The sequence below is a fragment of the Paramormyrops kingsleyae genome, chromosome 18 (genome assembly GCF_048594095.1).
Source record: "Paramormyrops kingsleyae isolate MSU_618 chromosome 18, PKINGS_0.4, whole genome shotgun sequence".
In the NCBI taxonomy this organism is placed as follows: domain Eukaryota; kingdom Metazoa; phylum Chordata; class Actinopteri; order Osteoglossiformes; family Mormyridae; genus Paramormyrops; species Paramormyrops kingsleyae.
This window is the reverse complement of record NC_132814.1, coordinates 7,918,955-7,934,617: the sequence shown is the minus strand read 5'-3', so window position 1 is coordinate 7,934,617 and position 15,663 is coordinate 7,918,955. Positions and strand designations below refer to the sequence as shown.

General features: G+C 40.6%; 1 protein-coding gene across 1 annotated transcript; it reads left to right on the top strand.

The window, feature by feature from the left end:
* The first annotated feature begins 117 nt into the window (after nt 1-117).
* On the top strand, nt 118-15,663 carry tmem120aa (transmembrane protein 120Aa). Its single transcript, XM_023819406.2, has 12 exons — nt 118-273; nt 5,514-5,632; nt 5,810-5,926; nt 6,073-6,132; nt 6,649-6,744; nt 8,595-8,684; nt 9,558-9,623; nt 11,394-11,455; nt 12,518-12,610; nt 13,053-13,117; nt 13,385-13,453; nt 13,974-15,663. Exons 1-12 carry the CDS (start codon nt 196-198, stop codon nt 14,085-14,087), a joined length of 1,029 nt encoding a protein of 342 aa, XP_023675174.1. The 5' UTR covers nt 118-195; the 3' UTR covers nt 14,088-15,663.

The following is a 15,663-nucleotide window of genomic DNA, read 5'->3' as shown; positions in this document are numbered from 1 at the left end:
GCGCGGGGCGTGTCCGGCCGTTAGAGCCGTAGGAAACGCCTATTGGTCATCGGGGGGCGGGGCGATCTTGAACTTTAGCGCGTCATTGGCTGTCAACGCTGAAAGGGGTGTGGCGATGACTCGCTTCCCCCATTGTCCATCAGATACGGATCTTGCCGGGAGTCGCCTTGCGGCTTTTTTCTCGCTGTATTGAAGATGTTATACAGTCCCACCACCATAAAGGAATGCTTGCAGGAATGGGAGGCTTTGGAAAAAGACTATCAACAGGTCCAGGTGAGCTTGGTCTACTGGCTTTTGTAAGGAAATGGCTGGTGGAGCTGGATTCGTGCTTAGCTAATCCCGCCTGTGCGATTCCCCAGAACGCCCGCTGGCTGGATTTGTGACGAGCGGCTATAATTCATGTTTAATAATTCATTAAATTGTTTAATTATCAATTACGCATAAATGGTAATATGTAAGATGTGTCGTTTTTCTGTTCGATTTTAAATTCGTGCTAAATGCTAACTGTAAAATATCCGTCTTAAAGACAAACTTATATGAATGTATATTTCGCCGTTGGTAGCACGTATAACCCCGATTCGGGTTGCACCCCAGCCCTGTGCCCCGTGCCACCTCGGGTAGGCTGCAGGCCCCCGTGCCCGCCAACGTCACCAAGATATGCGCTTAGATGGGTGGATGGATGGATGGATGGTACATAACCAGCTTTAAATGATCCGTGGCTGCTATAAACTCGCTTGCTTTATTTTCGAGATGTAGCTAGCGGTGTTGTTGCGTTTCTGACATGTCACAATGCCAATTCTTCAGTTTGCTGCTGTTAGAACGAACTACATTTCTATTACCTTAACATTCCTAGGACGTTTATGGCGAATAGCACATTCATTGACCTGTTGCCTGTTGTAATTTTATATGTAAAAATAGTTATATTATACTGAATGCTCTCTGGCCTTGAACTGAACGCGTCCTTAAACGTAGTCGGCACAAATAAACGTGACCTTAAATACACCCTATTTTTATACATCTGTCTAGCTAAAACTAATATATAATTTTATAATTAATTTTTTTTATCATTAAAGTAATTTGAAATAATTATGTAACGTGATTATTACTTCTGCCAGACTGTGACTCTTGAACTTTCGCTGCAATATTTCGCAACCTAATGATGTAAAAGTTAAAAAGATTTTGGTCATCGGCCCTGAAGTCATAGGTGAGAGGTTACCCAGCAAGCAAATGTATTGGGGTAGATCCACATAGAAGTACACACTGACCAATATTAGGGGGACCAGATAACCCATGTCAGGGAGGACACTTTCAGACAGGATTTGCAAACTACCATTTCAATTAAAAATACCTGGATTTCACTTAAGCACTTAGTTATTGCTGTGTGCTGATTGTTCAGTCTCCTACAATCATGTACGTGCCACTAATATTAATGTTAACAGCTGGATGAGTCTTTCAATCAAGGAAACAAACCAGTCAACGTACAATAAGAACTGAACTGTTTAGCCAAGCGTATGAGCCTTTCAGTTTTTAAAGTAGATCGTAAAACCTGAAGTTTAACAAAGTGTCCTCCCTGACATGGATTATCTGCTCACCTTACCAATATAGAGTACTAAATTGCTCTCCATAAACTTACTGTAATAAAGAAATTCAGAAAGTATCTCCCTGTTCTTTCTTTGCATCTTTTCACCGCTGTTTTCTGTCTCTCCTTATGCACACAAGCCCCCCCCCCCAGCTATGGCGCAAGAATTTTACTGTATTTTCCAACTTAATGTGACAATAAAACTTGTCCTTGAGGCTCAGTCCAGGAGTGGCATGTTGTCCCACTGTTCACATCGCTTTCTTTTTGGTATTTCTCGTTGCTCTCTCAGTCTGATAAGCATTCATTGGCTACTTCATTAGGTCAACCTTGCTAGTATCAGGCTGGACCCTCTTTTGCCTTCAGAACTGCCTTAGGTCTTCATGGCTGAGATTCAACATGGTGCTTCAAACATCCCTCAGATGTTGATACATCCCTGTTGTTGATACAAGCTGGAATGGATCCATGCTTTTATGTTATTTACACCAAATTCTGATGTTACCATCTGAAGGTGGCAGCGGAAATCGAGACTCCTCTGACCAGGCAATGAATTTCCATTTTTCCATTGTTCTCTTCTGGTGAACCCGTGCCCACTGTAGCCTCAGTCTCCTGTTCTTCGTTGACAGGAGTGGCACCCGGTGTGGTCTCCTGCTGCTGTAGCCCATCTGCTTCACGGTTCTACGTGTTGTGCATTCAGAGATGCTCTTCTGTACACCTTGGTTGTGACGAGCGGTTATTTGAGTTACTGTTGTCTTTCTATCATTCATTTCTGACCTCTGACCTTCCCCATTCTGGTGTTTGACAAGCTCCTGACCTGTGTCTTCATGATTTTATACATTGTGCTGCTGACATATGATTAGCTGATTAGATATTTGCTTCAGTGAGCAGTTGAAGAGGCGTACCTAATAAAATGGCCAGTGAGTGTACATCCATATTTTATGGTGTGATGCACTCATGGATATGTCATTGAAGTTATCAGCCTAGCAGTTTCCACCAATAATAGTTTGTTGATGAGCCCACAACATTTTCAGAAGGTTTCATATTGTAATATTGTTGTTTTTACGTCACAGAACCAACTAAAGCTACTTATTCTCAGCTCCGGAGGTGACCTTGGGTCTCTCCCTTTTAGTAGAACCGTCCTATAATTTGCCGTAAGAACTGGTCAACTGTACTGGGAGTCTTGGAGAGGACTAGGATCCTAGCACACGTACCAATGTGGGGCAGTGCTCATCTGTTCTGTTTTTGGCTCCAGGCTGTTTATTTGCAAACAAAAATATATGCAAATATGCAAATAGCATATACATATGTGTGTGTATGTATGTATGTATGTGTGTGTGTGTGTGTGTGTGTGTGTGTATGTATGTGTGTGTGTGTGTGTGTATATGTGTATATATGTGTATATATATATTAGGGATGCAAATTATCGAGTAATTCATTAATCAATAGTTGTTTCATCTTATCGATCGATGATCGATTAATTGCTAAGCGGCAATTTTTCTGAGAAGCCGAATTTCCCTCTGAATAGGTTCCATCTACTGTATACGTAACATAGAATGCTATCTTCTATATGATATGAAGAAAAAATGCAAATCATATTCCTTAATCAAAGGTTTATTCTGAGCTCACTTGAAGTGGCTCCATACTGCACTCCGTTTTGCCCTCTTCATCCTCTGTGTACCGTTTCTCTTTTATCTGTTGTTTTATCTGTTGTTTGCTTGTGTTCCCGCGTGTGCGTCGAGTACGTCTGGCGTCAAGTGCGCCCCACGAGGACTGGCAAGGAATTATGGGTTCAAAATACAATTAATTGCAATTAATTAATTTTAATCGAGTAATTTCTTATCGACAATTAATTGATAATCGATTAATTGCTTACATCCCTAATATATATCCATTCAATATTATACTGTTTCTCAAGTTGTTGATGGGTTTCTCAGAAATAGTCAGTTCTTTCTCTTTGTACATAAGTAAAGTTCCCATATAGTCAGTGCTGCTTGTCGTAGTTGTGTTATGTTTCCGAATGGTGGTAGGCAGAGTATGTTGGCTGAACCTAAGAAATAGCACAAAACAACAGCTAATGTACAGCCTCCCTTTCCCAGGACGCCTAGATGTTTACGGCTTGTAAGGAGCTGCCTGTGACTCATTCTGGGAGACGGGGACGAGCCACTTCAATGAAAAGTGTATGAAACTATTGAACTATGAAATTCTATAGGATAAGGACATTGTCTCTGCAAACCGCAGCCCCGGTTCTCCCCATACATGGAAGCCTTGTTGTTTTCCGTTAGACAGGGAAGACATACATCTTCTGGGATGGTTAGGGTTAGATGCCAAGCACCGCTCACCTGCGGCCATTTCCCCGTGGTATATTATCTCACCAGGCGCTGACCTCACATCCATCGCCAGCCAAGCATCATTATCCTCCCCCAAGCTCTATATCAGTCCTATTTTTCTTTTCAGCTTCCCCTCTGCTTTCATTTCGTTTCACGCCTGAATGTTGTAACACAAGTTATTACAAATCTCCCTTCCTCCTTTTCATTCCCATGTTACTTGGATTTGTTCGTCAGCTTATCTGAAGCAAATCTTACATTTACACAAGTTAAATAAATGATATTGATGGATTGAAAAGACTCACCTGTGTATATATATACTTGACTAGTTTGTTTGAATATTGACTATACTATTCTGCCGTTTTAAACTGAAATTCAACGTAAAATGAAACACCATGCTGTTATGTTATTGGCGCAGGAATCTACAGTTAAACGTATTTGCTGGCTTATTATGGGGTATGTGTCATGTGAAGCAGGGTAAACCTCAATGTGAATTGCACAAACAAACCTTAGATTCAATAATTCTTGTGGGCTTTATCTGTGCTGTTTTGGAGCAATTATTTTTATATAGTGTGGTTCCCAACACGGCTGCCCCAAAGCACGTAATCGTAAAACAGTGGCACTTACTCACATACCAAGAGCACCATAAATGACTAGTGAATAAGAGTCAGAAGATGGTGCAGTTGTAGACACAAAACCCCATAGTTTTATATAGGAGAAAAAACCTCTGTGGGTCAAAGGTCAACTGGCTGCCCAACCTCCACTGGACATGCTAACAATGAACAGGACAGAGAGTAATGTCTGTTTATGTGTGGTGCTATTTCTGTGATGCCATCTGTGGCTCATCATGCTGTTTGCGGGTCAGCTCTCCCTCCAGCCATTTGTAGACCAGTCATTAAATCTCTACTCTCCATGAGCTCTGCCTGAGGTCTGCTACATCCATGGCATGAATTCTGGCCAATGTCTGCCACCAATATGGGACATCTGGCTGAGCGGAGAGGCAGATTGCGTAGCGGATCAAATTATCCAACAAAAGCAAAGCCAAACACAATATGGCAGCATGAAACGGCAGTTGTAGTTATGGTAGGATAGAATAAAGCAGGCTTGCCATAAAGAGGGGCGATGGAATATAATTGGTCTGGGTTGGGGGCCCAATTCAATATGCTTTTGTGGGGCCCAATATCTGAAGTGGTGACACTGGGATAAAATAAGAGGTAGTGATGGACAAAATGACATTTCATTTGCTGTTTTTTTTTTTTTTAACCACACTAGATGGTGCTCTTACTTTGCTTTGGAGTGTGTTTTGTGCTCTTTTTTTAACATAGAGCACCATCTAGTGGGGTCAAAAAATATAGCACATGGTTCATGAAGTGTCATTTTTGTGTGCAGTGATCTATTCAACTAGACAAGCAGCTGCCTCACAGCAATGCTGCCACAGGAACATGTCAGGAAGACTGTAGCACGTAATTAACTTACACTGTCAATTTTGATTTTAATTTTTTTTTTAAGCTGGTTTGTCAAGATCACGAATATGAGCTCGTCTTTTTCTGTAACCTGGTGCCGTTGGATGGAGAGCGACTTACGGAGAAGCTGTCTCTCTGTCGCCTCTGCAGGAGACTCACCGCCTGTACCGACAGAAGCTGGAGGAGGTTTCCAAGCTGCAGGACAGCTGCTCGGCTTACATCACCAGGCAGAAGAAGAAGCTGAAGGATCTGTCTGCGTCGCTGGAGCAGTGCGTACCTGGGCATCGTGCCTCAGCCGTCACCTGCTGACCTTTAGCCATGTCGATGCAGAGAGCTGCTTGTCAGTGCAGTGATGGAAACTGGCTGGTGGTTCCACTAGGTGTGATTTATTTTTTTTTCCTACCCGTTTGTTTAATATATTTAATAAATCTTTGTCTCATTATCAGATGCAGAGAGACTTTAAGTCCAGAAGAAGTAAGTGCAATAGAAGAAATCCAGGATCACATCAGAGAAAGACCAAACGTCTTCTTTGAAATGGAGTCCTTTCTCCCAAAAAAGAATGGGTAAGCTGCTGCCATCCATGCTCTTTGCTTTTAACTTTATCAGGTGACCAGTCCTATTTGAGGCTGTCAGCTGTCACACTGCTGTTGTCATTAAACCTTCTTGCTTGTTCCAACTCACAATCCAAGTTCTCTTCACTTTTGTCTAGGTTGTATCTCAGTCTTGTTCTGGGTAACGTCAATATAACTCTGCTCAACAAGCAGGCCAAGTGAGTATTGCTTTGCATGTTTTTTCATTTACGTGCAAGAAAATTTTTTGTTATATTGATGAGTCCAATTTTATTGTACAGTCAGATTTTTTTTGATAGAGAATGTAAAATATGACCACGACCAGAATTAATTGTTTGAGGATGGATGGATGATTTTTCCTACCCAAATGTAACAGAAGAGTCTTTTTGACTGGGTGGAGCAGCTATCAGTTTGGCCACTAGATGGCATCACACCACCACTTTGTCTGCCAATGTCATTGTCTATGCATTTTCCATCTGCTTACCCCTGACAGGGTCATGGGGGGTATTACATGGGCAAGAGGGCCATCCTGAATAGGATCCCAGTCCTTCACACATATACACACTACAACATGGTGCTTAATGACTTTGCACGTTTCACACCCTCCAGTCTCTTCCCATTGTGAGCCTGTACTTTCCAGTCGTGCCAGTCAGTGTTTCTAAATTTATCAGGTGCTACTTCAGACTATAATCACTTGTGTTCCTGTTCCCTCACAGATTTGCCTACAAAGACGAATACGAGAAGTTCAAGCTGTGCCTCACTGTGCTACTTCTGCTGTTCTCCTTCACGTGCCGCTTCGTCGTTACCTACAGGTTTGTGTTTCTGCTGGTCTCACCAGCTCATCTCGTAATTGTTTGATGCAGTCTGTCAGGTGTGTGTTTCTGCTGGTCTCACCAGTTCATCTCGTAATTGTTTAATACAGTCTGCCATGTTTTACTGCTGGTCTCACCAGCTCATCTCATAATCGTTTAATACAGTCTGCCTGCCCAGTGCTGTATAAATGAATATGTAGCATTTTGCATCCTAATCTATTTGGGTAATTATACAATAGAAATGATTTTTTTTTCCCATAGGAAACATGTGAAATCAAGGTATTTTACAGGAGAAATATAAAAACATGCTATGATAAATGTTCTAATGAACATTGGTAGACTATTTATTCAGCATACAGTATATTAGCCTCATGTCAACTGGAAGCTTCCAAACAGTTATCCAGTCGAGGTGCTTGTAATGGATGGGCCCATATCTGTCATCCTGGAGTAACATAAAGGACATGTCTGTACTGGGAATTCACCCCAGAGTCAGAGGCTAAATTCCATTTCATTATGTTTTCTGTGCTTTTGTGCTTTCCATTCAATGTTAGAGATTCCGTCTTTGTGACACATTATTATCACAGTGTTGATACAAATTAAAGCTTACATGCCTGTTCAGTCTGCTTTTTTTGATTGTTACTTTGTTACTTGAGCAACACTGCAGTACAGTGTTAACTTTATGTATGGTGAATCAGATGATTCTTGTCCACCTGCAGACTGCATTAAAGAGATAATTGCAAAACAGACAGCTATATTCTTAAATGACAATGAAATCAATCAACAAATGTTGAACCTCTTGTTTATTGTATCTGTGTAGACAGACAAGGAAGATCTGTTTGACAGTATAGATGTACTCCTCCCTAGACATACGTCAATTATACTGCACAGTACTGCATATACTTCTACAGACACAACGCATTATGTCGCATTAGATCTTTATATGCACTGTTGCCAGTAGTGTATGACTGTATGTGTGTCCCTACTGCTGGCCCAGCCATGGGGAAAGTTTACAGGAAATCTCCCCAGAATAATATGTGACACCTGCAAAGTTATTAAGGGCCATGGTAAAATCCAGCTCTGAAGTACAGTACTGTGCAAAAGTCTTAGGCAGTGAAAGAAAATGATGTTTATATGATCATCATATTGGCATTAAACTATGATACGTCTCTCAATGTGTGTTAGCTTAACTATTTCAAAACCTCTCCTATAGTCACCTGATATTTGCAGTAACCATTCAATAATGTTTTTATTGACTACTAGCATACCATCTCTGGTTAATCAGGACGTCATCAAATTATTTAAGTTGATTAATTGAGCTGCCATTGAAATTTAACAAAGGCTGAGATGTTCCCAAGGAGATCCTTGGGAATTGAAGCAGTGTTCGTATAGCCATCAGTAAAAAAAAAATCTTGTTCATTTGCATATATTTCAATGTTAAATGAAAATAAACACTTACTACCCAGATTAAGGCCTTTAAACATTTCTTTGACTGGTTAGCTTACAGGCATTGGTACTAAAGATTAGCTTGTCATAGAATTAAATTTCTAGCAGTAGAGAAATCAGTGTCTTGTCATCTGTAGCAATCAGACGAGTAATATGGTACTGAAGTAGTGAATGATGGACTGGAGTCCATCTTTCTGTTTGGGACCTTGGTGCCGTATACTGTGATAAGCATGTTGCCTTTATTTAAACTTGAGTATTTTCAACATGAAAAAGGACATTAGCCTCTATGTATAGATCACATATTTTACTGAGGTGAATGTTTCTTAATGTACCGGTTTGAGTCTCTCCTTGGCTTTGCTGAGGTCACAGTTTGCAGATATGTGACTGGCCTTTGTGTTTGCCTGCAGAGTGGTGGATGCACTTTTTAATTTCCTGCTGGTGTGGTATTACTGCACTCTGACCATCCGGGAGAGCATCCTCATCAGCAACGGCTCCAGGTTGGTCCACGGTCGTCGGGGCTGGTCTTCCTGGAGCAGGAATTCATTCTGGCAGAAGAGCAGTCCAGCAATATTATAAAGTTAAAAATCATGAATGTTTACTTTGGTATAGTTTCTGCAAGGATTTGAGCTCTGGTACAAGTTGCATTACACTGTAATTTATTTTTTGTGGGGGGAGGGGTGTTGCTGATGGTAAGTATGATTTGAACGTGAGAGATTCAATTGTCCAGGCCAAGATGTCTTAACGTCATTCCTGACATCGTTTGGTAATTCAGTCTCTTTATACATCACAGAAATGTTCTTCATATGTTGTAAAAGAGGGTGGTGTGGTGGTGCAGTGGATAGCACTGTTGCGTCACACCCCTGGGACCTGGGTTCGAGTTTCCACCATGGCTCCATATGTGTGGAGTTTGCATGTTCTCCCTGTGTCATCGTGGGGTTTCCTCCGGGTATTCCAGTTTCCACCCACAGTCCAAAAACACGCTATGATGAATTGGAGTTACCAAGGTGTGTGTGTGTGTGTGTGTGTGTGTGTGTGTGTGTGCCCTGTGATGGGTTGGTACCGCCTCCTGGTTGTTCCCTGCCTTGTGCCCATAACTTCCGGGATGGGCTCTGGACTCCTGTTAGCCTGCATAGGAGCAGTGGGTACAGAAAATGGATGGATACTGTAAAAGTTTGTTTAAAAAACTATAGACTTGTAGATCAAAATAAGCCTTTTTTAAGTACATGCAGCTGCACCAGTTATAATACATAATGAGCAAATCTGCTTTGGTGTGTATTGGTGTGTGATGTTGCAGATCACTAAGACTTTTGTAACTAAGCCACTGTCTCGTCACTAATGCAGTTTTTTTCTTGTCTGCCCTGTCATTTCAGAATCAAGGGCTGGTGGGTGTTTCACCACTATGTGTCGACCTTCCTCTCTGGCGTCATGCTGACTTGGTGAGTGCACCTCACGACGAGTGGTCCGGCCATTTCAGTGTGATGTGGCATAATTTCATCGTTAAATTATGTGTAATGTAAACCCTTCTAATTGTTTTTCTGGCTGGTAGTTGAACAAGATGCAAATCAAAGGAATGATGGCTTTGCTTTTCATTGTGTCACATTCTGCATACAACACGCACGGAAAAGCAGTGCCTCTTGTGCATTGCATTTCCACATGGCACGGTTTCTGCGTGTTGCACACTGTAAGACAATACGTCACGTCGATTTGCTTTGCCCCGCATGCCAAAGTCATATTTGCATTTCAAGGTGGCACAAAATCTGCTCCATACTATTAGTGATATTAAACATTTTTTTCCTCAGTAGATAAATAGCTTTAAACATTTTCTGGAAATGGATGTTTTGCATCACCCAATTTTTTTTTCGACCCTGACAAATACAATCATAGAATTGAGGGAGGGTGTACTTTCTTTTTCCCCGGACTGTAAGATCATCTGTGTTACCAGCTGCTCATTTAATACTACCTGTAGTCGGTGTGTACGGTCTTCCCACATTTCAACAAACATGTTTAACAGCAGTGTTTTGTTTTTGGATTGATTTTTTTATTTTATTTTTTTATTTTTTAAAGAATCATTCCTTGAACTTCTATCTTCTGGCTAGGGATGCTCATTTCGATTAATTTTCCCAACCGACAACCGCCGTTCGTTATCTGAACATTACTCGTTAACTGATCAGATTAGAATATTAAATTAGAATTATTTTAACATGAACAACAGCACACAGAACATATCAAGAACAGAATCTGGATTCACACATCGTCAAATTTTCACGCACCTGCAGCGTTTCCGACAACAGGGAAAAACAAATTAATATAAATAAAAAGAATAAGTACTACTTTTCGCTCGCTTCATTTTGCTTGCCCGGCAAAATACGTCTGAAGGCACGTGTGGCTGCACGTGATAACGCCCCATGAGTTAACAAATAGCGTGTGTGTAGCATATTTATGCCGCAAAACTTTATAGTACTACTACTACTACTACTACTACTACTACTACTACTACTACTAATAATAATAATATTTAAAAAAATAAATATATATATATATATATATATACATTTTAAACCGTTTAACTGATAGTAATAATCAGTCAAAATTCATTCTTTCGGTTAACGGTTAAACGGTCAATATGAGCATCCCTACTTCTGGCCATTGAATAGATCTATAACACCCTGTTATTGGAGGATGGAATGCGGCGATTTTCTTAGCACTCTTGGGGAAGGATGGACAGACGAGTAGGCAAATAACAAAACAACCATTTCGCTCTCGGATCAAAGCATAAACACAAGGCAACTGGATCACTGTCACTAGACCCTTTCATTCTAACACCTACATCAGCTAGCTTTATACTCTCCATACAGGAAATTAGTTACATGTGAGTTGTGGGACTTGTTCCCCAACCTCGTCCCTCCCCCAAAACATGCCCTTCCTGCGCACCGTTCTGATCAGTTTAATATTTGGCACCATTTTCATGCCCAGATATACCAGCAGTAGCTTAAACCATCCTATCTATCTGCCCTCAACCACCACTTTACTTTTTGTTTAGTATTTTCATTATAAATTGGCCTCCCCAACTGATTTATAGATGCTTCAAACACCTTAGACTGAAGGAGTCTTCCCAAGCAAAACACATTCTCTGTTGGGTGTTGGTATTGAGTGTTTAACCGTATTTCTGGTATGTGTCTTCACCTCCTCATTTTATAACCCCACAGGCCTGATGGGAGGCTCTACCAGATGTTCAGGAACCAATTCCTTACCTACTCTTTGTACCAAAGTAAGTGTACATTAATCGCAGGCTGGAATCTGGAATCCTGCTTTAATCTGGCTTGTGTTATTTGAACGTTTTTCCCGGCAGCCCCTAGTTAAATTTGACTATACTGATGTAAGAAAAGCAGCTGTTGCTAGTTATGTGGCTGCACATGTCGCATAACTTTACCTAGACTGTCAGATAACTTTTTGGTTACTGGTTAGCGGTAAAATGAGGACCTTAGCCATCCTTCATGATGCCGTTTGACTGGAGTAGCACACTTCAGCTGGTATAGGTCACTGCAGGCTGGAGTACTGGGCGTGTTGAAAGGAGAGCATTTCGAAAGTTTTGTGGGCGTGTTGAACTGAGTAGAGCGTGGCAAAGTGGGTGGAACCACGCGCATACTTTCCTTTGCACTTTCTGGAAGTATGGTGGCAAGTGTAAACAAGCACAAGACATGTCTTACGCTATGTGAACAAATATGAAACAGGCATTTAATTTTAGATATCTGTTAATCATAGATATTGCGTGACCTATATGTCTGGTGAATGTCTGGTCTCTTTCTGAAATAACGTTTATTGACAGTATTTTTAGCAAACAGAAATAACGCTTGGCACGCCTGCCCTATTGCATGCGTCACCTTTTGACATGCCCACCTTTTGACACGCCCACTACTCCATCATGCTGAGACTCTTCTCCCCACTTCCCCATAGAGGACACATGGTCACTCTGGGCAGCCAATCACAGATCTTGAAATAGACGCCTGAAACTGTGATGATGACAGTGGGTGGAATTACAAGTAACACAAATGCAGGATATTTCGAAGCCTCCTGAATTCAATTCATTAACTCTCACCAACTCCATGCTATTTTTGCACTTGTGGTTTCTAGAATTAGTTGGCTGGTGTTGTGTGTTGTTAGTTCTGCTTGTTAGTTAATCTGTTTGTGTTCCCAGTTGAATGTATGATACATGGTTGCCAGCTTCAAACCATATTTATCCGCATTGGACACCTAGAATGAACCTGTGTTCAGGTGTTGCTTTTGAAAGCGTTTACACCAGCGCTTCTGCCCTTTGTGCTTGTGAACACAGGCTTTGTGCAGTTCCTGCAGTACTACTATCAGAGCGGGTGTCTCTATAGACTGCGAGCTTTGGGGGAGAGACACAACATGGACCTTACAGTAGGTGAGACAATAAATGGTTTTGTGGTACATAAGCAACAGCTCACTGTTTACACATGCTAAACACGTATCTTTAACAATTTACTGTCTTCTATGTTGATAACACTTCGATAAAACATTGATATCATTCTTAGAATTTCCAACTGCTTTTTAATTATTCACTTGCAATCAGAGATGGAAAGTTCCAGTCCAGAAAGTACAAATCCAGACCAAGGTTTTGTGTCAACAAACCAGTTGAGTACTGTTTCTGTTCATACCCAAAAGGTTGGTTGAAACAAAATCTTGGTCTGGATTTTTTCTTTCTGGACCTAATATTTCCACCTCTGCTTGTAATACCATGGTGGACAGATAAAGAAAAGATTTATCACATATTTAATACATATCAGTTCCATGTGTCATCCTGGATTAATTATGATTATTTTGCATGCTGTTTTTTTTTGACTCAGAGGGATTTCAGTCCTGGATGTGGCGAGGCCTGACCTTCCTCCTGCCCTTCCTCTTCTTTGGTCATGTGAGTGTCACATGGTCTCTTCTGGCAGTTTCGTTCTCAGAGCTGTGTCAGGTCTGATCGTTGCTCAATTCTGAATCAGCAATGAAAATGTGTCCCATATTGGAAATCTTGCCAGATCATGGTTAACGGTGGTGAAATACATTTTCTAGGCATGTCAGTAAGTGCTGAGTCATGGTCATTGTTTCATTAGTAAGAGCTCTTGTAGCTACAGACGTATTACGGCTGCCTACTAAAAATGTTTTTCACCCTTTTTATTTTTTGTTCCAGTTCTGGCAGCTCTACAATGGCCTAACTCTCTTCAGGATGGCCCAACTCCCAGAGTGTAAAGAGTGGCAGGTCAGCGTGACCACAAATCCTTTGCTGCATTGTGTGCCTGGCTGCATCTTTTGTCGAAAATTATTCCAAACCTCAAATTGGGGTTAAGCCACTTACTGTATGAAGCTGTTGCTGACACTGCTTGTTGTTCAATATCAAGGAATGATATATGGAATGCTTTCTATATATGAGCTGTACAGTCTAATACAAGAATATTATCTTAATATGTGTTTCACTGGATGAAGGACATGCTAGGCTAAAAGCTAATGCAATGAAATCCTAAGAGCAGTTTTTTGATAATGTATATTGCATTTCATTGCACCTACAGAGCAAGCACATAGACATAGATACACATAAACAGCTAACAGATGCCTCTTATTGCTAAAATGTTTGATAGAAACGTTTTTCATAATGAACTGTTATTTGACTTTTTGATAAAATGACAATAAGTACAAAGTGCACATATGCATCCTACATATCAATATGAAGATTTATCAGTACTGTATAATGGTGACGTGTGTTTTTTGAATCCTCTTCTCAGGTGGCCATGTGTGGAGCCTCCTACCTTGTTTTGTTCATGGGGAACTTCTTCACTACGCTTGGTGTGGTCTACCACAAATACAAGCACAATCGGAGCAAAGCTAAGGGACTCTGAGATCTTCAAAGAGGGTGATCTTAATGTAGAACTGGCTCCCTGCACTTTACCAATGTACCAAATGTTTTTTTAACCAAATTTCTTTTTATATGTCAGTTTGTCCCCTGATATTAACACACTTGTCGTGTCAACAGAATACATTTCCCAGTTTTACTGTCTTTTTGTTTGAATTTTGAGTGTTAATATCCAATATGGCAGGTTTACTCCAAACTAATTTGTTCAAACCCCTTCTGAGGTTATATTTCAGTACCTTCTGACACAAGTCATGGTCTCAGAGCACCTGAAACCATTTTGCAGTACATTGTTAGTACCTGCCAAACTATGGTAGAAGCTGAACAGTGTATATTACTTTTGTATCGTTTTTATAAAGGCCTTATCCAGACGCTCCCCGGATTACGATGGTCCTTATTTTGGTATTTCAACTTTACGATGGATAAATGTTTTTCACTTTCAGTACATTATTCAGTAAATTACATGGGATATTCAACAATTTATTATGAAATATGGCTTTGAGTTAATGATTTTGCCCAACTGTAGACTAATGCAGTGTTTGCCAACCCAGTCCTCGGGGAACCCCGGTCAGTCCACGTTTTTGCTTCCTCTCAGCTCCCAGTGCACCTGTACCAGGTATTCGGTGTTCCTGATTGGCTGGGAGCTGGGAGGGAGCAAAAACATGGACTGTCCGGGGTTCCCCGAGGACAGGGTTGGGAAACACTGGGCTAATGTAAATGTTCTAAGCATGTTTTTAAGGAGGGCTAGGCTAGGCTAGGCTAGGCTATGATGTTTGTTAGGTTAGGTGTACTGTATTAAAATGCATTTTCGCCTTACGATATTTTCACCTTGCGATAGGTTTATCGGAACGTAAACCCATCGTAACCTGGGGAGAGGTTGTACATTGCATTATATTGCTGCACTGTGCTGTCACAATAGTTCAACAACTTCTTCAGTAAAGTGGTACAGCTTTTTTTTTTGCCCGTAATGAGTTAGCTGTATGGGTGTAATTTTCATTGGCGGGTTAAACATTTAATGTGTAAGGTAAACCCACCACAGCAAAATCTTATTTTCCTCTCTTGAATAGCACTGAAACAAGTGAATGTATTAAACAGAAGGGCCCTTTAAAAGGATATTGCTTAAATCATTAAAAATGTGTGTTGGGTGATCATAAAACTGAGTATGATCGTAAAATGACTAAATACGTTATGGATGTGTTTGTGTATTTCAAGAAATTTTAAAGTGATACTTGTGTATTGTGTTTCATGTCAGGTAATGAGGTCATTATGAAGAAATCATACCAATTGTACCAATTGCAGTATCTTTTCAGCTGTGTACCTTGTGGGCTTGTTTTTATGCCTCTTGTTTTTGGAGGTATACTTCATTTTATTGCTGATTTAGGTCATTTGGTAAAAGACTCAGTTAACACTAGTACTAATTTCAATATGGGGGTTATGTAAAACTTTGGAAAATTGCAAATGAGCATATAATTGGCTAAATTATTAAAACATTTCACTGAAGTTGGTTCTATTTCTGAACAGAACTGTATTGGAAATGCAATAAAATGTCTTAATATGTTGCAGTA

Coding starts and splice junctions, on each gene's coding strand:
- tmem120aa (XM_023819406.2), top strand. CDS start 196: ATGTTATACAGTCCCACCACCATAAAGGAATGCTTGCAGGAATGGGAG. Junction 6,133..6,648: donor CTGCTCAACAAGCAGGCCAA/GTGAGTATTGCT, acceptor GTTCCCTCACAG/ATTTGCCTACAAAGACGAAT. Junction 9,624..11,393: donor TCTGGCGTCATGCTGACTTG/GTGAGTGCACCT, acceptor ATAACCCCACAG/GCCTGATGGGAGGCTCTACC.